The sequence below is a fragment of the Oryctolagus cuniculus genome, chromosome 4 (genome assembly GCF_964237555.1).
Source record: "Oryctolagus cuniculus chromosome 4, mOryCun1.1, whole genome shotgun sequence".
Classification (NCBI taxonomy): Eukaryota; Metazoa; Chordata; class Mammalia; order Lagomorpha; family Leporidae; genus Oryctolagus; species Oryctolagus cuniculus.
The window spans coordinates 16,469,196-16,491,834 of NC_091435.1; the positions used below are offsets into that span (position 1 = coordinate 16,469,196).

The 22,639-nt window shown below is 39.3% G+C and overlaps 1 protein-coding gene across 11 annotated transcripts in view; it reads right to left on the minus strand.

Annotated features, from left to right (window-relative positions):
- MAP3K7CL (MAP3K7 C-terminal like) overlaps window positions 1–22,639 on the minus strand; it is a 127,935-nt gene that overhangs the window by 25,430 nt on the left and 79,866 nt on the right. For 7 of the 11 annotated variants that reach the window (XM_051859470.2, XM_070071898.1, XM_070071899.1 and 4 more), the window contains exons 2-3: window positions 18,747–18,855; window positions 6,328–6,389 (exon numbers count right to left, since the gene is read on the minus strand). In XM_051859470.2, coding sequence (XP_051715430.1) covers window positions 6,328–6,389; window positions 18,747–18,855 — 171 coding nt within the window. Of the gene's footprint in view, window positions 1–6,327; window positions 6,390–6,876; window positions 7,019–18,746; window positions 18,856–20,372; window positions 20,619–20,699; window positions 21,252–22,639 lie in introns of those variants that run through there. The other 4 variants (XM_008267166.4, XM_051859473.2, XM_002716781.5 and 1 more) reach the window with 4 other exon arrangements.

A 22,639-nucleotide genomic window follows, 5' to 3' on the forward strand; every position in this document is an offset into this window, starting at 1 on the left:
GAGGAAAAGCATGTGTTTGTTTTAAATTTATGTTGTATTTTAATGCCTCAATATCCACAGATATGTGACACCCAAGGAGAAAAACTGGCTAGGCTAATTCTAATATTTAAAAACTATTATCTTAGAATGGTAAAAATTTCTAAGCTATTTTTTAATCTGTCAAATTCATAATACCACATTATGATCCAAGTAAGCCCTAATAATCATACTGCATAACTTATGCACTATATTACATTAAGCTAAGTCATTTCTCTTTGACATTAATGATACAAGAATACTTCAAAATGTTCAGGAAAAATGCACATCATGAAAAAACTCCATGGACTCAAAAACTTTTATGCCAAAATAAACTTACCTTTTTTAATTCCATTTTTCATAACTTTTGTATTATTCTTGTATAAAAGAGTAAGATAACCCAAGCATCCCCAACTTTTCAAATAAGGATTACCATGGTAACCACTGAGCTTCTCAAATAAATAAACAAATAAACGTACTAGTGTAGTACTCCAGGGTAGCTATATATGTTTTCTGAATGGTCTCAAGCAGCCAGAAAGCAATAAGATCCTTTTCAACACATCTATGAGAGAGAAAATGTGAGCCATTTCCAATGCCTTCTGTGAGACTGCTGCCTAATTGCATTTCATCCAGTTGGGTGTTAAAGATTATTGTGGTAGAAAGCTGGACTGTTGAGACTCCTTCATTTTCTGCCATTATCATGTCTCAGATATCAACGGGTATGTTGATGCAAGATCTAAAAGAAATTTCTGGAGAAGTTGCTCAGATAACCAGATATTGCAGTACATAACTGAAGCGACGAAATTGTTTATTTGTGGCGGTGACATCAGTTTCTGGACTTATCAGACTCTGTCTGAGAAAATGCAAGATCAGTGTGTACCACAGAGACACCTGTCACTGTCAGATTATATGGGAGGACTTTAAGAGAAATTGACGCTATTGCTCAATTTGGCTTAAAAAAATCACACTATTTTCCAGGTAACTTGGCTTGATGAAAAGAAGGGATGCTTCTTTTATTTCAACTTACATATGCAAAGATAAATTACTTACTTGTTCTTAAATATTTCATTTAATCAACAGTTTCGCTAGGGGAGGGAGTTACATCAATTGAGTAATTATTTTGCTAAGGACTGTGCTAGATCTACTCAGTGCCACATTTAATTCCTACAGTAACAATGAGACAGATACAGTTATCATCACTTTGTGGTTGAGAAAAATGAGAGTTAGAGACAGCAAATAGCATGCCAGAAATCATAAAATTGTAGATGTGGAGCCAAATCTAGACTAATCCAATGCCAATGCCCATGGTTCCATCACTGTAATTCCATCTAGGACATAAATTACATCTGCTTGTCATTATGTTCTATACCTGATTATAAAAACATATTCCCTATTCCAACACAGTAAAACCACACTGGGGCCGGCATTGTGGCATAGCAGGTAAAGCCACCGCCTGTAGTGCCAGCATCCCATATGGGCAGAGGTTTGAGTCCCGGCTGCTCCACTTCTGATCCAGCTCACTGCTATGGTCTGGGAATGCAGTAGAAGATGACCCAAGTCCCTGGGCCCCTGCAGCTGCGTGGGAGACCCGGAAGAAGCTCTTGACTCCTGGCTTCAGACTGGCACAGCTCTGGCCGTTGCAGCTGTATGGAGAGTCAACCAGTGGATGGAAGACTGACCTCTCTCTCTCTCTCTCTCTCTCTCCCTGCCTCTCTGTAACTCTGCCTTTCAAATAAATAAATCTTAAAAAAAGAGACCACATTATAGTATAGATTTAGATCATGTATAGCTCAAACCACAGTTCCTAAAACCAAAGAATATGGTTAAGCTATAAGACAGGCTTGGTATTGACCCAAACCCTGGGACCTTTAAGGGATTCTATCATCATTCAGGAGGTAGGGGGAAATGGAAAGGGAGAAGGAGAGAGAGGAAGAGGGGAAAGTGGAGGGGGAGAGGGAGAAGGAGAGAGAGAGAGAGGGAAGGAAGGAGAGTGGGAGACAGAATGTCCTTACCTCTTACTCAAATAGAAGTAAATTGAAACCTAAAGTAATGATTTTTCATTTGTTAATGGAAGTAGACATAGAATGGGACCTCCTTTACTCTACCTGCATGGTCTAACCTATCTGTACCCAAATACTTTCGCTGAAGACTATGGGGAACTTAGAAGCCCAGTCCCAAGAAAAGAATCTGAACAAAATAGAATCAACCTTCCACCTGCCCCTGGGCTGAGTTCCAAGGCCCACAAATGAACATCATGAAGGGATGTTCAATTTATCACCTACCTTACCCTGAAGTCTCTTGCCCAACATTTTTCATTAATAGAGACATCAAGAGAAATGTTTGTCACTGCTATTCTTGCAGGAGGCTTTTTTAGGCTTCCATGAAAATAGAAGCACCATGAATTACATGCTCAAACATGTCCACATTCTTGGCAAAGCAACAGAAAAATCTTGGGGGTCACATTGGTGATAGAGTATCTAACAAATAGATATTTTATAACTGTATTTTAAAAAGTACCAAAGAATGTGTAATAGATATGACAAATTCAGAACATGTTTTACAGGCTATTCAGTATTACATTATGGCAACCTTGCAAATCAGAAACAAACAAAAATCTCTCCCTATCAAATTAATTTAAGTGGCCCATAAATTCACAACAAAGAGGGAGGTAGTAAATCTATTTGGACCCAAATTTAACCTCAACTTTATCATCTGTACAGTGGAAATATAATAATTAGCTTACAAAATTATTTCAATGATCAAATGAGATCATATGTAGGGAAACATTTCTTGCCTAACAGGCCCTGAATATGAGTTGTTGGGATTTAAATCCAAGATTTGCAGAGAGTGGGGCTGGCTATAATCACCTAGCATCATCTATTTCTCACTAGGCAAGATTTTAAGGCTCTGCTGGAGGTAATCAAGAATCAGTTCATTCTCAAGAAAATAGTGACAACCAGAAGGCACTTCATGTGTCTTTATAACCTAATTTTTATTCATCCACAATGGATTATGAGAATCGGCAGCATTGCAAGAGTCATTACTATGTGATGAAAGCACATGAGACTAGCTATAAAGAAGGTCTGCTCCATGTAATGGATTGTTCCTTTGGTATATAAAGCAATTTTATTGCATTCAACATGGAGATTTCCTGCTGCAGAGTGGCTTAAATGTATATGCTTATGCTAAGCATGGAATCAAGACTCTACTTTGAAATGGCATTTTCTGTGGTAAACTTCCCCCCTTTCAATCCTTGCTGACTCGCTTTTTAGTTACTCATGCCTGCTATGTAGAATAAAGGTAACAGGCACTAGCTCTAGATAGAGGCAACCTGAACCAAATATCTCAACAACTGGTAAATGTTCGTAGCAAACTCAATCATATCCCTCACCCTCGACAAGCACTTATTGAAATGCTTTTATTGAAATTCTGGAGATATGCTCTCTGTTTGTGGAGAGATAAAGCAATACTGTATTTTACTGGGGAAAAAATTAAACATCTGAGCCAAATACCACCCTGTAAACTGCATAACTCATTAAAGATCAATGAAGATGAAATAGTCTCACTGGAGTAAAATAATTAAAGAGACTTAATTTCTAATGTATGTCAAGTGGAGTTAAAGCTATAAAATTTAAATAGAACTAGCAGTGCTTTAACAGAAATATTATCTGGATAATTGCCAGAGGTGCTATGAATCTTAAGGAGAATGATCCACAAAGCAGGGAAGACCTTTAAAGTTCCCAAAGGGAAACATCTTTTTTCTTGTATAAAAAAGCAGAATTAATGATTTATCATTTGATGAGGGAACAGGAACCTGAATATGGTTTTACATTTTCAATTCATGCTTATTCCTTATTTCCATCTAATTTCTATAATAACATGACTTTGAGGTAACAGTAAGATAAAGGGGAAAATGTATTATCAGAGGAAAAATAGTTATACTTTATAATCCAAACTACACCACTGATAGCCCATAGAAAACTATTCTATGAAGACAGAACCTAAGCAAAGAACATTTTATGTTGCATGAGCCATTAGAAGGAAAAGCAGAGAGTAGCCGAATGGTTCTCCAATCTGAAAAGAAGAGTTATTGGTAGGAGGAGGAAAGAGGAGAAGAAGTCTGGTTAGATGTCAGGAACCAGCAGAGCAAGGTTGAAGACCCTGCAAGGTAGGCAGAAGAGAGATGACTGATAGTTGGAGAAGCTTTAAGGGTCGACAGGGCTGCCTTTGACAGCTAGGTGGCGATCAATATTACTTAACTTCTCCGAGTCAATCTTCAGTAACACCTGCATAACTGGTACTTCTCTGTGAAGCCAGCTTCCTGTTGGAGGGATGCTGCCCAGGGCTGCTGTAGAGTGAGCGCAAGGTTCCTACAACAAGCAAGGGCACACGCGAGTGATGCCATGTTGGCTTTTAGAGGCCATCCCAGTAGTGGGGCACCAGTTCCTCCAAACTGACCTGGTTGCTCCCAGGCTTTTAGTTCCGTATCCTGGGCACTGAGATAAGAACAGAAGCAAAGGAAAGGGAACACCATCTCGGGTTGCAACAAGGGATTGTTCTTGGCCCTTCCTCCTTCTGCTAAGGACTGACTAGGAATAAGAGCCTTAAACTCAAAGGACACCAGGCACACCCACAAATGGGAAAAACTACTGGGTATGAAGTACAAAAGGAAGAGCCCTAATCCAAAATCTGGACTGCTCTAAAATCTGAAACTTTTTTCATCACCAATAGAATGCCACAAAGGGAAAGTTCCACACCTGACCTTTAGGAACAGGCTGTAGTCATACTGTGGGCAGACTAAAAATATTGCCTAAAATTACCTTCAGGTCATGTGTATAAGGTGTACATGAAACATAAATGACTTTCATGTTTAGAGTTGAATCCCACCACCAAGATATGTCTATGTATATGAAAATATCCCAAAATTTTGGGGAAAATACACAGTCTGAAACACTGCTGGCTCTAAGCATTTTGAATAAAGGATACTCAACTCATACTAAGGAATTTCAGAACTTGCTGGGAACTGGATGTTGCAGACTCATCCTAAATACTTTCAAAATCATTATTTAGGGAAAGAAAGTAGTGACAAAGAAAAACATCTGTATGTAGGATTAGACTTGCCTATTAGACTTGTCTAAATGTGCCTGCAAAGTGAAGTGCTCAAGCAAATGGGGAACTCAAGGCCAACATCCAGCAATTGTAAGCAAAAGCTCTTATAAAAGCTAAATTTACCTTAAATCACCATGCATCATCTAAAGAAAATTAAAATATCTTAAATTAGCACCTTTCAAACAATTCTGGTACATTTAATGGGATATCTTTTGATAAATCATCCAAAACTATGTACACAAAATACATTTCTCATGGGTCAACCAGACAATTTTCAGAAAGTTAACCATATTTATATTCCATTAAAAGTTGTCACAGAAGTGGAGAAGGGACAGAGGATAGAGGACTGGAGATTATCCAAAGCTTTGGCCAACATGAAACATTTTCTCTGCAGAGTTTATCACTAAATCACTAACCCAAAACAGAGCCAAAGTTTCAATGCTATGGAGACATCCACAGCAAAGGAGAGCAGAGGCCATTCCTAATGCCACGTTCCAGACTTTCTTACAAATAAAAGCTAGGACAAGCCTTTGGCCCAGGGGTTAAGATGCTGGTTAGAACTCCTGCATATATCTATTGAAGCACCTGGGTTCAACTCCCAGCTCCAGCTCTTGACTCCAGCTTCCCACCAATACAAAGCATTTGGTACTGGCCACCCATGTGGGAGACCCAGATTGAGTTCCCAGCTCCAAACTTGGGCTTCAGTCCAGTTCTGGATTTTGTAGGCATTTGGGGAGTGAATCAATGAATGAGAGCTCTCTCTGTCTGTGTGTGTGTGTCTCTAAGTGTGTGTGTGTGTGTGTGTGTGTCCATCTCCCTGTCTCTCAATTAATTAAATTTTTAAAAATATAGGAATTAGTTTATACTATGAGGAGCTTCAAAAAGTTCATGGAAATGGAATAAAAAGATGAGTTTTCTTTAGTGCACATAATTTTGAAATCCATGCATGGTTTATTTCATAACACACAGTTTCCATGAACTCTTTGAAGACCCCTTGAATAAGCTCTTGATGTTCTTGTGTCATAGCTAAACAACCTGGGGTACTCCACAAAGGCTTCAGCCTCACTTTGGAATTGTAGAGCAGTACACCTGATGACTTAAACCCCCTACTCTGTCTCCAAATCAGTCTTTCCCAGTTAGACCAGCTCATTCCACTTTGTGACACTGAGGAGGGAAGAAGAGAGATTATGGAAAAATTCTTACCTGTAGTTGTTGTTCTAATTCTGGAAAGACCAGAGGAATGGAGTCTTCAGGAGGTGTATCATCTAAACACAAAGATAAAGTGATTCTTCGTGATGGAACCCTTTCTCTCAAAAGAGTCCCCATTCCAGGAAACCTCCTTGGACACACATAGGCAGACCATCAGTATGAATTGCTTAGTTATGGGAGAAGACAGAATGTAGACAATTTTCCTCCCTTTCTGTACACACCAAAGTATGGAGAGCTCAGTAAGTCTGAACAAAAATTTGCAATCAAAATTCTCAAATGTCCAGCCTGGTAGCTCTCCAATTAAGAAGGATGGCTTGTCTTTAATACTCTCACATTAGCCAAAAGCAAAAATATGATACACAGGAAAATTCTTTAACAAGGTGCTAATGAGGCAGCCTGAACCTCAGAGGGAGAGATGAACCTGTTAGTGAAAAACAGAAGCATTAGTTCTGTGAATGGCTCCAAGTGTCACAAGCTGTGATGGTTTTACCCTCTGCTCTTAACCACAAACCACCACTCACAGGCAGTTTACCAGGAACTCACTCTGGGTTCCAAGGACTAACAGGCAGAAACCTAACCAGGACATTTCTTCCCAAGCTCCAGACATCACTCCCAACCTAAAGCAGAATCCCCAGCTTTGTGGAGGGAGTGACTGAGTCCCAGAGCCCTGACATCCTCACCCCAGCTACTGAAAAGGTCTCCTGAGCCAGTCCTTCAGTAGCCAATGGGAGGTCAGCAGCTGTTGTTGGATCAAAAGATGCAGTTCTCAGAAGCACCAAGGAAACCTGGCAGAAATATGGCCTGAAATATCCAGATCATCCCCAAACCCCTCCAAGGACATCCTGCTGCTCCCAGACAGTCTCTTCAGGAGCAGAGCCTCCTCCCTCTCCAGGCAGTCTGGCTTAGAGGGATCAATTGCCATTGCCAATCCCTATGCCAGTACCCAGGATGATGGGAATAAGACAGAACACAAACTAAAATCAAAGCTATTTTCAATTATAATAAAGCAAGGAAAGATAATGTTTTTTATATTTGCACCATCATAGTCAAATTTATTGATAAAAACTGATCGATGTCCTTTTTGAACAAGAAAAAGCAATCCAGGCCACACCTGTTGCAGAAATAACCACACTGGCCCTTCGATATCCGTGGTGAATTGGTTCCAGGAGTCCTGCAGGTACCAAGATCCACAGATGCTCAAGCTGATTCTGTAAAATGATGTGTGCTTGCATACAACATATGCACATCTTCCATACACTTTGAATCATTTCTAGATTCTGTATAATACTCAATACAATGTAAGTGCTATATAAAAAGTAGCTGTACTCTATTGTTTAGGAAATAATGACAAGAAAAAACAAGTCCACACACTCAACACTGTTACATTTTTCCCCCAAAATATTTTCAGTCTGCCATTGGTTGAATCCTCAGGTATAAAACCTACAGACACAGAGGAATGACTATCTTCTCTATTAATGGAGAGCACCATCCAGAAGAAAATGTAGTACCCAACACACTCCTGGACTCTCAGAGGTTGTGTTTCTTTGAAAGCACCAAGAATAATCATCAGAAAGATTCAAACAAGGATGGTTTTAACCTCAGCCAGACACCTCAAGGATCACATCACTTAATAGCCTTTGTTATATGCTAGCCAAGTGTAGTATAACATTGCTACTTAAAAGTAGCTTAAAATAATGCAATGCATCAGCAAATATGAATCCATTTTGTATGTGCACCTGTGCCAGATAATGGATGTCCAGGGTTCACTAACACTTTCTAACTTTAGCTTCACAGAGCAATTAGAAACTTAATTTTTTTCCCAAGACCTTTCCTGCAGGCAGGAAGAGAATCTTGAGAGTATAAGGAGATGCAACCCCAGGTCCTTCAAATGTTCTCTTCCTGCAAAGACTAGAAGTGACAAATTCTGCCAACTACTATAGCTTTTTTAATTTATTGTATTATATTAATAGTTGAATAAAGGCAGAAATATCCACTTGTGGATACCAACCCTTTAGAGGTAGGCTTCATTATAAAATTTATACTTTGTAAAACTGATTTGGGGCCTAGGTGCACTTATGTTTGCTTCAGTATAATTTCAATCACCTAGACATCATGATTATTTTAGCTTGTTGGGTCAAAGCCAGAAAAAGTTGGCACAGGTGATGGGAACATATTTCACTTGGGCATCCCAAACTTAATAATCAAGTGCCCTCACAAGAGCAGGTACTTGTTGGGAGGAAAGTCCTATCCTGTCAAGGGTACGAACACACAGGGCAGCCTAGAATTCTGGAAGACAGCCAGGAGTGGAATGCAAAGCTTCCTGAGACTTTATCCACTTTGCCCCTCTGAAGTCACACTCCTTCCTGCTTAATTATAAAAAAGAAGAAGACATTCTCCATTTGTTTTAATGTAGTAATGTAAATAGCAAATACCTACATTTATTGAAATATCACACTGTATTCCATAAATATGTATAATTATTAAGTGTCAATGAAAAATGTTTTTAGTGTGTAAGGAGATAGAAATGCTAACTAACCTGATTTGATCTCTATGCATTGAATACATGTATTGAATTATCACAATGTCTTCTAAATGCGTACAATTAATATAGCCATTTTTTAAAAATCCAATAGTTGGTATGACCTGGCATGATGATTTCCTTATAGAAAATACAACATTATTAGCAGTCGCACCAGGTCAAAGCACATGTCTGTGACCATAGTGATAATTTTGCATATGCATGAAGTATTGAACTCCCTGAGTTGAAATAAAAGTCTAATTGATTGGCATGAAAATAAACATATAATGGATGTTTCAGAGAGATCACCAAAATGAAAGAAAGACTTTTGTTCAAGAATGGATCAAGTGGGATTAGCCCAAGCAGGAAACAGCAGCGGAAACAAGAAAACCAAAGACAGATGTAAGGAGAACACCAAGCCTGGAAGCCAGTCCTCTGCTTCACTTCCCGCTGCCATCTGGTTTAGCTGGCATCCCTGCCGGTCAGACATTTCAGGCTTGCAAAGCTGCTTACAAAGCTGCCCCAAGCTGATGTGTGGTGTGTTTACTTTCAAATAGTGGCTGCCTTCTTTGACTGGTTTTAAAAATAGACAAATATTCTAAAAGCAGAATGATGAATCACAGGATTGGGCCAAAAGGGAAGAAGGAAAATGACTCAGGCAGACTAGTAGCACAGCTGTTCCACAAACATTTGGCCGAATCGTTGTAAAACATTTTGACAGTGATACTGGATCGGAGTTCCTGAGAGCAGTTAAGTTTGCCTTGACAATTCCAAAAGCATAAAGTATATTGTTTGTACAGTAGCTACACAAGAGACCCCCTTGCAAATTTAGCTCTTTTTTTAAACAAAAAAAAAAAAGAAAAACTGTTGTTAGCTATGTTTATAATCATACAAAATTAGAGTGCAAGGATACTTTAATTAAAATTTATTTAAATTATACTTATTGAATGGTTATTATGTTCAATAGAAGGACTTTGACTCTATGCTACATTGGCAACACACTTTATATTTTTAGTGCATTAAGGAAGTAATTTGAAAGCTTCCTTTTTTGAAATGGCACTGTGGACCATTAATGAACCGAACAAAATGTATCCTAAGGAATCTTTTCAAGGATGAAATATAAAGAAAATACCTAAACAGATGTTCAGTGCCTGTTTGACAAATTCACTGTCACCAAGACGATGATCCTTAAGATAGAGCTTTCTTATTGGTATCTTAACTGTTGTGACACACCACAGAAATTTTATGATGGGCTCACCTGAGCATCTATTTGAGCAGCTGTTTGGTTGCTTTCATGATTATTCTGCTCGCAGATTTCCTTAAACTGTCTTCTCCTTCTCCGTGAACTGGATAAATGGGACACACTGGATCTATAAGCCAAATCCTCACTGTTACTTAGCAATGCACTATGCACTCAAGGAGTGCTGGATCTAAAAGGAGCTAACAGCTGATTGAGGTTCCTGGGAGTAAAGTTAAGGATATGAGCTCTGAGAAAGAAGGCACCAAGTCTGAAGGTCAGAGGCCACAGGAGCATCTCCCAGCCCAGCGCTATTTCCACCATGCCACTCTGCTTCACTTCAGTTTCTGGGTCACACACTCCCAGGCTTGTATCTCATGGACAAGTGAAAATTTTCGCCCAAATATGGGGAATCACACATTAGAGCATCCAACTTTTTATTTAGCTAGTGAGGATTATTCAAAAACAACTACCATGCCCTTCTGGTACCTCTATATGATACACACATAAAATTTTTGTAAATTCCTAGAAACTAGGCTATTGTTAGGCATCACAGTGTTTTGAATCACATCAAATGATTTTTAAAATTTTGTTTACTGCTCATTAAAGATGTGAATTTTTAAACATACATTGTATTTTCAGAACCCATAAAGTTAAAAGTATGCTATAAACATTGATATGATGTGAACATGGATATGGATAGAGATTTGGAGTGGCACTTAGCAGGTTGTCAATTGTAAAATTTGTAAAACACCATATGACCTTAACCTGTACCTAAAAGTATTGGGCAAGCACGATCATGTCTCACTAGGCTGAATAATGCTTCTCTGCAGAGATGTCTGATTAATTAAGGACAGATTTTATAATCCTTAGAAACACTCGTATACCCCCCCTTACTGTGCCTATAATCTTGTGACTTTTGTTGATTTATCCTTTTGTCAGAGTATTTATACTTAATTATTTTACAGCATATTTACTGTCCCCCCCAAAAAAAAAGTCTACTTTAAGAAGAACTGTTGGAAGTAAGGCCAGCCCTCCATATTCTTCAATTCTCTGTCCATGGATTCAAGCAACCACAGATGGAAAATATTTTTTAAAATATAGTCTGTATTGAACATAAGCAGATTTTTTTATTATTCCCTTAGAGTAGGGCAACTATTTATATAGTATTCACATTGTATTAGGTATTATAAGTAATCTAGAGATTATTTAAAGTATATAGAAGGTTATAGAAAATATTACATCATTTTATATCAGGGTCTTGAGCATCTATGGATTTTGGTATCTGCAGCAGGTTCTGGACTCCATCCCTCATGCATACTAAAAGATAATTGTGTGTTTATTCCTCAGAACATCACCAAGTCAAGTTTCCCTCTTTTATCTTCTTTCCAACAACAGCAGAGCAGAAGTCACCTTCCTCTATTAGCTCTGTGACCACAGAGAAGCTATTTGTTGTGGGGAACCTTTCAGCTTTTTTTTTTCTTTTTTTTTTTAATTTATTTATTTGACTGGTAGAGTTATAGACAGTGAGAGAGAGAGACAGAGAGAAAAGTCTCCTTTGCATTGATTCACTCCCCAGCTGGCCACCACAGCTGGCTCTGCGCTGATCCAAAGCCAGGAGCCAGGTGCTTCTTCCTGGTCTCCCATGCAGGTGCCGAGGCCCAAGCACTTGGGCCATCCTCCACTGCCTTCCTGGGCCACAGCAGAGAGCTGGACTGGAAGAGGAGCAGCCAGGACTAGATCCCGGCGCCCATATGGGATGCCGGTGCCGTTAACCAAGTGAGCCATGGCGCCGGCCCCTCAGCTTTTTTATTATATAGGCCCTACCTCTAATTGGTTTATGAAGTAAAAAAAGCACAAAGGACCTGGCTTTGAAACTTTGCTACTACTTATTAACTCCTTTATTGGAAACAAATTATTCAATATCCTTTGGCCAACATTTCCAAATATCTTAACATGAATATAGTAACACTTTCCTAGGGGATTGTGGCCAGTAATAAATTAATGAGGCAAGGGACTGGCATTGGGGCATAGTGGATTAACCCATCATCTGGGATGCCAGCAACCCATATGAGTGCTGGTTCAAGTCCCAGTTGCTCTACTTCCAATCCAGCTCCCTGCTACTGCACCTGGGAAAGCACTGACAGATGGACCAAGGACTTGGACCCTTGCCACCTTGGTGGGAGACCTGAGTGGAGCTTCTGGCTCCCAGTTTCAGCTTGGAGCAGCCATGGCATTTGCAAACATTTTTTAAAAAAGATTTATTTGTTTATTTGAAAGGCAGCATTACATAGAGGCAGAGGCAGAGAGAAAGAAAGAGTCTTCCATCCTCTGGTTCACTCCCCAGATGGCTGCAATGGCTGGAGCTGTGCCAATCCAAAGCCAGGAGCCAGGCCATAGTAAAGCTGGATCAGAAGTGGAGCAGCCAGAATTCAACTGGTGCCCATACGGGATGCTGGCACTACAAGCAGAGGCTTTACCCACTATGCCACAGTGCTGATCCCCTTTGCAACCATTCAGGGAGCGAACCAACAGATGAAAGATATCTCTCTCTTTCTCTCTCTCGCTCTCGCTCTTGCTCTCACTCTCGCTTTCTCTGTCTTTCCTCTTCTGTCACTTTATCTTTCAAAACAAGTAAAATAAATCTTTTTAAAAAATGAATGAAGCAAGACAAGTAAAAGCACCGCAGTATTTGATAAAGATTCACTTTCTCTCTGGCTTTCCTTGGTAACCTTTAAGCAAGAGATTGCAACTGATAAATACTGTTGTATCCCAAAAAATTTTACATCTGATGGCAGAATAATAAATTGTAAGTGCTTATAGATATTATATTATTGATTTTGTAAATGTTTGATAACTAAGTTTTACTATGGCTCTCAAATTTTTGCTTTATCAGGGATATAAATGTAGAAGACAATCCCCTCCCACCTACCCTTGAGGGATTTTCTGATGAGTGTCGTCAATGCACACTTTAGTAGCTTTAAGTGTAGGGTCAAGTTGGGACCGGAAGTGCCTTGACAAAGTTCAAAGGGCTGCCTTAAACACCTGTTCCTTCTAAATACCATCTTTCTGAGTTGCCTTGTATCTAAAATTCTAGTGGCAATTTTATCCCTTAACTTCCTCTTAAGTCCCCTGTGGATATGGAAATGCAAAGCACCAAAAATAACAACAACAACAAAATACCAGAGAGAGATAAAGAGATGAATCTCAAGATCCACTTCTTATTTAATGTGGGTGATGTTTTTTAATCTTTCTAGAGAAAGAGGACTAAAAGCATGGACAGCAGAGAGTACCAGAAATATTTTGGCCCTTAGGAGGGGTAGGAAACAATACTAAAGTTAGACAAAGCAGAAGAAAGGGGACAGTGGCAAGAGACACCTCATGATTTTGCTGAGAGCCAGTTTTAAACGTGTACACACAAAAACCCAGACTGTTAAACTAGATTGAGGGGCCAGTGCTGCAGCACCAACATCCCATATGGGTGCTATTCCATGTCCCGGCTGCTCCTCTTCTGATCCAGCTCTCTGCTATGGCCTGCGAAAGCAGTGGAAGATGGCCCAAGTCCTTGGACCCCTGCACTCATGTAGGAGACCTAGAAGAAGCTCCTGGCTCCTGGCTTTGGATGGGCACAGCTCCAGCTGTTGCAGCCATTTGGGGAATGAACAAGCAGATAGAAGACCTTTCTCTTTGTCACTCCCTCTCTCTGTCTATAGCTCTGCCTCTCAAATAACTAAATAAAATATTTTTAAAAAGCTAGATTCAAAGGTAGATATTTCAGCTACTCTAGAGAATTTGCAGTGTTAACCCAGCATCTTGATATTTCAGGGGAAAATAATGGTATTATTTAAAAAGATACCCCATGAGATGGAATCCAGATTTTTTAACTTAAACATCATAAATTGTGCCCAGATATGAAAACTTCAAATAGCTTGAAAGAATTTTTTTAAATGTTAAAAGCTACCAGCTTGAGCTGACACCAGTATTTCTGAATCTTTCTAAATAAAAACTAAAATATTTTTAAAAGAGAAAGAACTCCAAAGTCAAAATTTACAAGACAGGACACCAGAATTTAGTTCAGTAGAAAATAAGGTAAACTCTCAAGTAATTAACATGAAATCCTAAAGCCCATCCAACTGGAAATTCTGTTTAATTGGGGAAGGGCCAGTGATTCTCCAGTAACCCAAGAGACAAGAGTCATATTTTTCTTCTGCAAAGTTTTTACTGGCAAGATTAACTCCATGAAGGGCCCAGTTTAGGTAGTTAACTCTTTGAAATTCCCAGCTTGGAAATAAAACTAATAATATCATCAACTTATTAAAGACATGCATTACTGCTTCCAGGGATTATTATTAGTTAAGTATTACTTAATGAAGGAACCTGATGATATGCAATGATGATCATATTTTAAAGGGATTTTTTCCAAAACCTTGCTTCCTTTATTTGAGCTCCAGAAGGACCATGATCTATTTGAAGTTGTGTGACTCATTGTGTTGTCAGTGAACAACTTACATCTTCCTGTTATGTCAACTAAGTTCTTTTAATCCTTTCTTCAAAATGTACTCTGTATTCAGTCATCCAATTCCATTCTCATCAGTTTGCTTCTGTACCACTATAAGAAGCTGCTTCTGTTCTTTCATCTCTCCACATTCCAGATTGTTCTACCAAATTGTTACAATTTCCATCATATTACTGTACCTTTGCTCAAGGACTATTGATACTGTATTGCTTCTGACCCAATTCACACTCTTTTGCTGAACTTTAAATACTAGCTTGGTACTCTAGTCTACTGCTACCTAAACAAGTATTCCACATTAAGTCTCCAGCACAATGCCTAGCTCAAAGCAGGACTCAGTAAATTGCAAGTTACTACCCCACAGTTCAGACCTCTGCTCCAGTTGACTAGAGTTTTAGTATTATCTGAACACATCATATTCTTTCCGGGTCTCACGTTTTGCTCATACTTTCTGTATAGAAGGATAAAGCAGAAAACTGGCTAGAGGGTATGCAACCCTTTTTTTTTTTGTATCCAGAAATGACATCTTTGCTGCATTGGTCTTCCATTCCCTGTTTACCTTCAAGCCCAATTTGACAATCATCTGTTACAAAAAAAACTGTTGCCAACTGCTCTGGGAAACAGATTTTTCTCCAAATCTTGCCTCATAAATCCCATGGAAGGTACCATATTGTAGCCCTCTTTAGGACATGTACCACCTATGCCAGAATGTTAGAAATAGAGAAACCAAATAAAGGTAGCTCATGGATTGGGTAAAGATCAGGCACCCACATTTCTCTAACTGGATAACTAGTTCTTAAAAAACAGCAGGTCACTTGGACTATAAACCTATTTTGACACCAGGTAGGAGAATGCCCAGTAGTTTATACTTGCCTTAATACTTGATGTTAATTACCATAATTACAGGAACACACTGAGTGCTTGATTTATATTCAAGAATTTTGCTAAATGCTTTCATTTCATTCCTGCAATAAACCTGTGAGTTAACACTATACACATCTTAGGGAAAACTGAATTTCAAGATTGAATGACTTACCCATGATCATATGTACCATTCATGATGGAGATGGTTCTAGAAACCATGCCACTCTGATTTCAAAGCTTTATGACCTTAACTGCTACACTAAATCATCTCAGAAATATATACCAAAAAACAATCATAAAGCAACTGGAGACAATAAGCACTAGATTAGGCTCATAAGAAATGAATATGTCAGGGCTGGCACTGTGGCACAGCAGGTTAATGCCCTGGACTGAAGCAGCGGCATCACATAAGGGTGTTGGGTTCAAGACCCGACTGCTCCACTTCCGATCCAGCTCTCTGCTATGGCCTGAGAAAGCAGTAGAACACGGCCTAAGTCCTTGGGCCCCTGCACCCACATGGGAGACCCGGAAGAAACTCCTGGCTCCTGGCTTCGGATCGGCGCAGTTCTGGCCATTGCGGCCAATTGGGGAGTGAACTGTCGGAGGGAAGACCTCTCTCTTTCTGGCCCTCCTCTGTATAACTCTCTCCTTCAAATAAACAAATAGATTTAACAAAAAAAAAAAAAAAAGAAATGAATATATCAACATTTCCTTTTTCTCATGGACTCTGCTTAATTACCAACAATAAGGAATTACTCCCCAAAAATCCACCTTATTTTCCTCACTTAGCTTACAATGAAAATCTAGGGTGTTTTCCACCTAAATGTGCGGTCTACAGACCACTTGCAGTGGCATTCAAAAGGTATGCACAGCTTGCACAGTGGCAAATGTTGCTCTGTGTGACACTCCACACACTCATTATTCAAGAATTCAGAGGAGGTGTCCCCAGACACACTGTGAAGCATCTTTCTGTAAACTCACAACCTCGAGTGCATGCAAAAATATAAAGTCCTAGGCCCTGGCTATTCCAGGGAATCTAGCATTTGTGATGTCCATAGGGGAGAAGATCTTCTCGTTCCTCTTAAAGTAGTACTGGACCTCCTGAATCACGGTACATGAGATTGGGGTGCTTACTTAGGTTTGCGATGGGTTCTTTCCTATAATTATCTTAATCAGGCAAGATTGAAAAACACCGATTCACAGTTCCTGCCTCACATACCCTAGTAAGGCACCCTTTGTAGAAATATGGAATCACATTAATTATAAGATCAAAATATTTAATGCTGGCAGATTTTTTTCCATTTTCATAAGCATTTTTTGTGGGACTAGAGAATAGGAATTACTTAAAATAAATTATAACCCTTCTGAAGGGTTATAATAAACTCCAAAATGTGTATTCTTGAGACATTTGCAAGAGAGAAAATAGAGACTAGAACAAATTAGTGTAAATTGGTTAACAAAACATGCATGGAGAAAGAAAATTCAAAGGGTGGTGGAAAATTAAAAACAAGTTATACATCTTGTACCTCAAGGAAGAGTCTATTTCTGCAGCCCAAAGATTGAGATGTACCTCTCCAGAACTCTTTTTCTGTACAAAATTAAATTCTGTTAAATTATGGACTAGGGAACAGCACATCTATTTGGTTCAAAATTATGATATACTAAGGTTGCATGGGATAAACAAGCTTTATACACAAGGGTTTCGTTGTAAAGTTGTTGATTGTAACAAAAGTGGTTCTGTTCATGGGGGACATGAACAAAAGAACAGAAATAATACATTATTTTTCCCTCTGGATTTGGAGGCTGCATGAGTTTGTCTTGAAAGCTGGCCACTCCAGTAATAACTGCTATTTGAAGTTTTGTGCTTATGAAATACATAAAAATAGGAGGGGCTTTTCTGTCTCCTTTTAGAGAAGCAGCAGGGGATAATGGCAACCCAGTTCTAGGAATCTGAGCTTAGACCACAACTCCATTCGGTGCTAGTGGTGTGGTTTCTAGACCTCAATCCCTGTCCCTGTAAATAAGGAATATTAATGCCTCTGCTACTTTGTTGTCTTAAGGATCAGAAATAATACAGTTGAATGCCAAATACGAAAGAGAATGCAATTAACATCAGCTGTCATTTCTATGGTGGGGTGGATAAATTTGCCCATTGAGAAGATTTCTCCCCATCGCTGTCTTTTAGAGGGATCTCTCTCTAGGGAGGGACACAGTACAACAGCAGATCATATGAAGAGCATTAGACAAAGAGATCATGAAGAATCAACGTTGCACCTCTTCCTACTCAGAAATACATACCTTCCTCCCCCCCTCCCAGGGGTAGATGTATCACCTACATAATCACCTGATAAACCATTCCAAGCCTACATTGACTGTATCACATCAGACTTCACAGAGCCTTTGCTGTCCCTTTTTAGTCATTCTTTAAAAAGCATCACTCCTACGTGGGCATTGAGAGAAGAAAGAGCCAGTGTATCAGTCCTCCAAAGACCCAAGATTTAAATGGTAATGTTGTTTGAGTGTGTGGTTTTAATAGAGGACACTAAAATAAGAACAATGGTGATGCCAGTGGATAAGAGCCAAGTCTTCCTTCTCTCAGCGCTGTGACCTCCCACCACGTGAGGTCCCTTGTTCAAAGGTGGTGCAATTCAATATGTGTGTTAAGAGGTCACTGAGGAGAACCATGACGAAGGGCTCTAAGAATGGCAGCTTCACCTCAGACCTTACTATTTCAAGAAGCTCCGCCTCACCTGTCCCATTCATCACTCTTAATGAAATTCGTTCATTTAGCCGGAAGTGAGGAAACACTAGTGAGAAACCAGCATTTTGAACTTCAGCTTGGGCAAATATTGCTAGAACTGGGGCAGTGATATTTTTATATTATCTATCCAATTATCTATCTATATTATCAGTTGTATATCTATCCAACTGTCAGTTTTTGATAAATGTTTCTTCGCGTGGTTTTAACAATGACACATATTAATCTGGTTAAATCATTATAGCTCTATCGGCTTTGTTCTAAAAGAAAGTTTAAATGGTGAAAGAAAAAAAAGAAAAAATGAGCTAAAACAACCAAAGGATTCAAAGTTGGGGTCGGGGAGGACTATCACCAGAGGCATTTCTGGAAGCTGCACTCCAACAATGCATGATGAAATATCACATTCTATCGTCAGATCATTCAAACCTGCAATTTTACATTTTCCATGGAGGGTGTACAATAGCAAAGTGGGTGAAAAGGTGGGACAAGAGTGAGGCAGCACTTTCTCCCAAGCAGGTTGTACCTGAGGCGTCATTGAGGCTAAAGGCGATGCGAACTGGCTTATCCGCAGGTACCCTGGCTGTGCTGATCATGTGGGCACCTGAGCCTTCGCCTTCCCCTGGGTCTTCCAGCTGTGAGGACAAAAGAGAACCAAGGTCACTTTACCCAACATTTTGCCTCTGAATACTCAGAGACCCTTAGAAATTACAGAAGAAGAATAGGAAGCATTGTCTTCTTATTTCAGACATTCCTAGTTCTGCACTGCTTTCTCCTACATCAAAAGTATTCACATGTCCCATTTAAATTTTTCTGACTCATGAAAAATTACTTTAGAAATGTATATCAAGAATGAATGAAATGTGGCAAAAGTCTCCACCTGCCTCACTTTTCCAGTATCTCTTCCTGCTGACCAGTTCAATTCTGGCCCTTCAAGGTCATATAAAGTATTTTATATTTAATTTAGGAAGACAAAAAAAAGATATTGATCTGGGAGTGGAAAAGGATAAGTATAATTTCAAGAATACCAAAGAATATTTTAAAAATCACACAGTTATATATTATGAATATTATGCACTTTTAAGTTATCTGATTAACTTTAACTCTATCAGACATATCTAACCAAGAGTGTACGTTTTAATAAAGCATAATACAAGCAAAAAATAAAACTTAAAAACATTCAATTGATGTTCGACACCATATAGTAAATTATCATTTAATTGGTACACTAAAATGGAGAAAAAGAAAAATACACAACAGATAAGATGGGCAAAAATACGTGAATACTTCTGAGTTCTAATAGAATTTAACACAAACACATTTTAACCAAAATATTCGATAACCTGATGCCCACAGGGAGTAGGAAAAGATATTGTTATAAATACATGATATTTTTGTTATTTAAATACATAAATTTAACTTTTCTATTTTTAGTCCTGCTTCCCCTAAACTGCCCACTCTCCTTCTCATGTAGTCAGTAAACCAAAAAGCCTGAATATTTTAGGGAAATGTCTCTTAAAATGGCAAAATATAAATAACCTCATCAACCATCCTTAGGGGGATTCTGGGAACTACATTAACAGAACATTTTCTCACAGCAGGGTTTCTGATTCTTTCCCATAACTTTTTGCTACCTAAAAATAAGTGTCCAGAACACTGAATTTTGTTTTCACAATTATTTATAGAGCCAAAGTCAATGCATATATATATATATGTATATTTAGACATACACACATTTGGAATGATCTTACCCAATATACGGAAAGAGAGCAGGCTTTGGAAGAAAAAAACAAAAAACAAAAACAAAAGAGTAAATGTGCATCACCCAAGCACATTTGACCCATTCATTTAATATAACAAATAGGAACGAACTACAAAACACTCCACTATCCACATCAGGGAATTCCAAGATAGAAAGGAGAAGTAGCATGAAGCATTTCATTTACGAAAAGAGGAAGAGTATAAAATTGCTGTTACTTGACTCAGGACTTGTTTAATCCTAACTCCACCACACTTCTGTGTAGTCTCATCTACTCAGAATCAAGTGTTTTGTTAGACACCTGGTCCTGGAAAATAGCACAGATTGTCTCAAATTGAACAAAGCAAACAATTAAAAATCCCTCAAGGTTGCAGCTAAAAGGATAAGTCTTACCGTTATACATTGTACAATCAATCACCAAATCACTTGATCATAACATCTAAGGATGGAAATCTGTACTCTATATTGGGCTAAATTTCCCAGCACTTTCTTGCAGCAAGAAATGAAGCACAGGGATGCAAATTTGTCTCCAGGACTTTGTAGAGAGAGCTCTCATAGCATTTCCAGCTACAGGAAATGGAACCGATAAACGCAGCGAATTACAGCCCCTCCCCTCCACGAATCTGAGAACATCTGTCTGCCTGGAGAGGATGGTGGGAAGGTTGGGTGGATTTTGAGTTCCACACAGCAACAGCCACCAACTCTCCTAAACCAACTTGCCTTTTCATCACACCACCTGGAGAGACGGGCCGCTGATTCCTTCTCTCGCCTGTAGCTGTAATAGAGCTTTGGTTAGGTGGCTGGTCCTCTGAGCATTTAGTTCATTTTTCGCACCTGTTGTCTTACCTCACTTAGTTGAGTGTCTGCACTTGTGTAATCCAGGGCCAGCCACTGCCTTGGCCAGTCGTTGCTTTTGTGGAGTAAAGTCTCAGTGAGAGACCAGGCTGCACCTGCTGCATAGCAGCCGCTGACAATCTGAGGAGCAGGGACAGCTGTCAGGGCAGCACGCTGCTACCTGCTCTGCCCTCAACCCCAGCGTCCCAGGGACCTCCCTGATCTACTCCCTCCACTACCCCTCTCTCCTTTCCTTGCCTCTTCAACAGCCAGGATGTTGTCATGTTTCTAGAAAAAGCAAGCGCAAAAGAGAACCCTCCTCCTGTCAGAGGCATTGATAAACAGCAAGTTGTGGAGAGTCCAAATGTTTTAATTCACTAGTCCTGGCAAACCTAAAATACAAACAGACTTGCTTCACAAGACAGGAATGTCTTCAGCATGACCCAATCAGTGTCTGTGTCTATTCCAGCAAACTGGCAAAGATAGCATGACTCCAGTCAGCAAAAATGTCCTCCACTCCAATCAGTGCAGCCAAACCCAGCCAACTTGGACAAGCCACAGGCGACTCTCAGATGATAGCAGTGATGATCCCGCTTAAGAACGTGAGGTTTGAGGTTGAGCCCGTGTGTGGTTGATGACTTGATCCATTGTATAAATGCAACAAATGCAGAAAGAGTCAATGTGAATAAGAATGGCGGGATATGGCTTTTCAAATGTTTTAACAACTCTAAACTTGGATTATTAGTCCTTAAAAAACAGCTAGAACATGATACTGAGATTAAATAATTAAAAGTAAACAAGTGTTAAGACACAGATCAGAAGAAAATCTTTGCAAAACACATATCAAAAGAAGGACTGGTATCCAAAAAATACCCAGAACGCCTAAAACTCAACAATAGGGAAACAACACAATCAAAAAATGGGCTAAGGATGGGCACAGACACTTCACCAAAAAAGATAAACAAATGTGAGTAAACATATGAAAATAAGATAAATATCATACGTCAATAAGAAATTACATGCTAAAACAACCATGAGATATCACTATACACCTGCTAGAATGACTAAAATTCAAAACATTGACAACAACAAATGGTGGCATGTGGACAGCAGGAACTTTCATTCATTGCTAGTGGAAATGCAAAATGGCACAGCCACTGTAAAAGAAAGTTTGGCAGGGGCTGGTGGTGTTCTACAGCAGTTAAGCCTCTGCTGGGAACACCAGCATCCCATATCATTGCACTGGTTCAAGTCTTGGCTTCTCTGCTTCTGATCCAGCTTCCTGCTAATATTCCCAGGAAGGCCACAGAAGATGGCCCAAGTGTTCAGGCCCCTGCCATCTGTGTGGACCCGAATGAAGTTCTTGGCTCCTGGCACAGGCATTTGAAGAATGAACCAAAGAATGGAAGCTTGCTCTCTGGCTCTTGCTCTCACTCTGTCTCTCACGCTCTCACTCTGCTTTGCAAATAAATAAATCTTAAAAAAAAAAAAAAAAAGAAAGAAACTTTGGCAGTTTCTTTGAAAACTAAACATATTCTTAGAGTAGGATAAGCTTATGGGTATAAAACAGATCTTTTTAAAAATAAGAGAATAGGAGAGGGAGGAAGAGGAAAAAGGGTGGGAGCATGGGTGGGAGGGAAGGTAGAGTGGGAAGTGTCACTGTGTTCCTAAATCTGTATACATGAAATTTGTATACCTTAGATAAAATTTTAAAAAACTAAACATATTATTTTTTTAATTTATTTGACAGGTAGAGTTATAGACAGTGAGAGAGAGAGAGACAGAGAGAAAGGTCTTCTTTCCGTTGGTTCACTCCCCTAATGGCC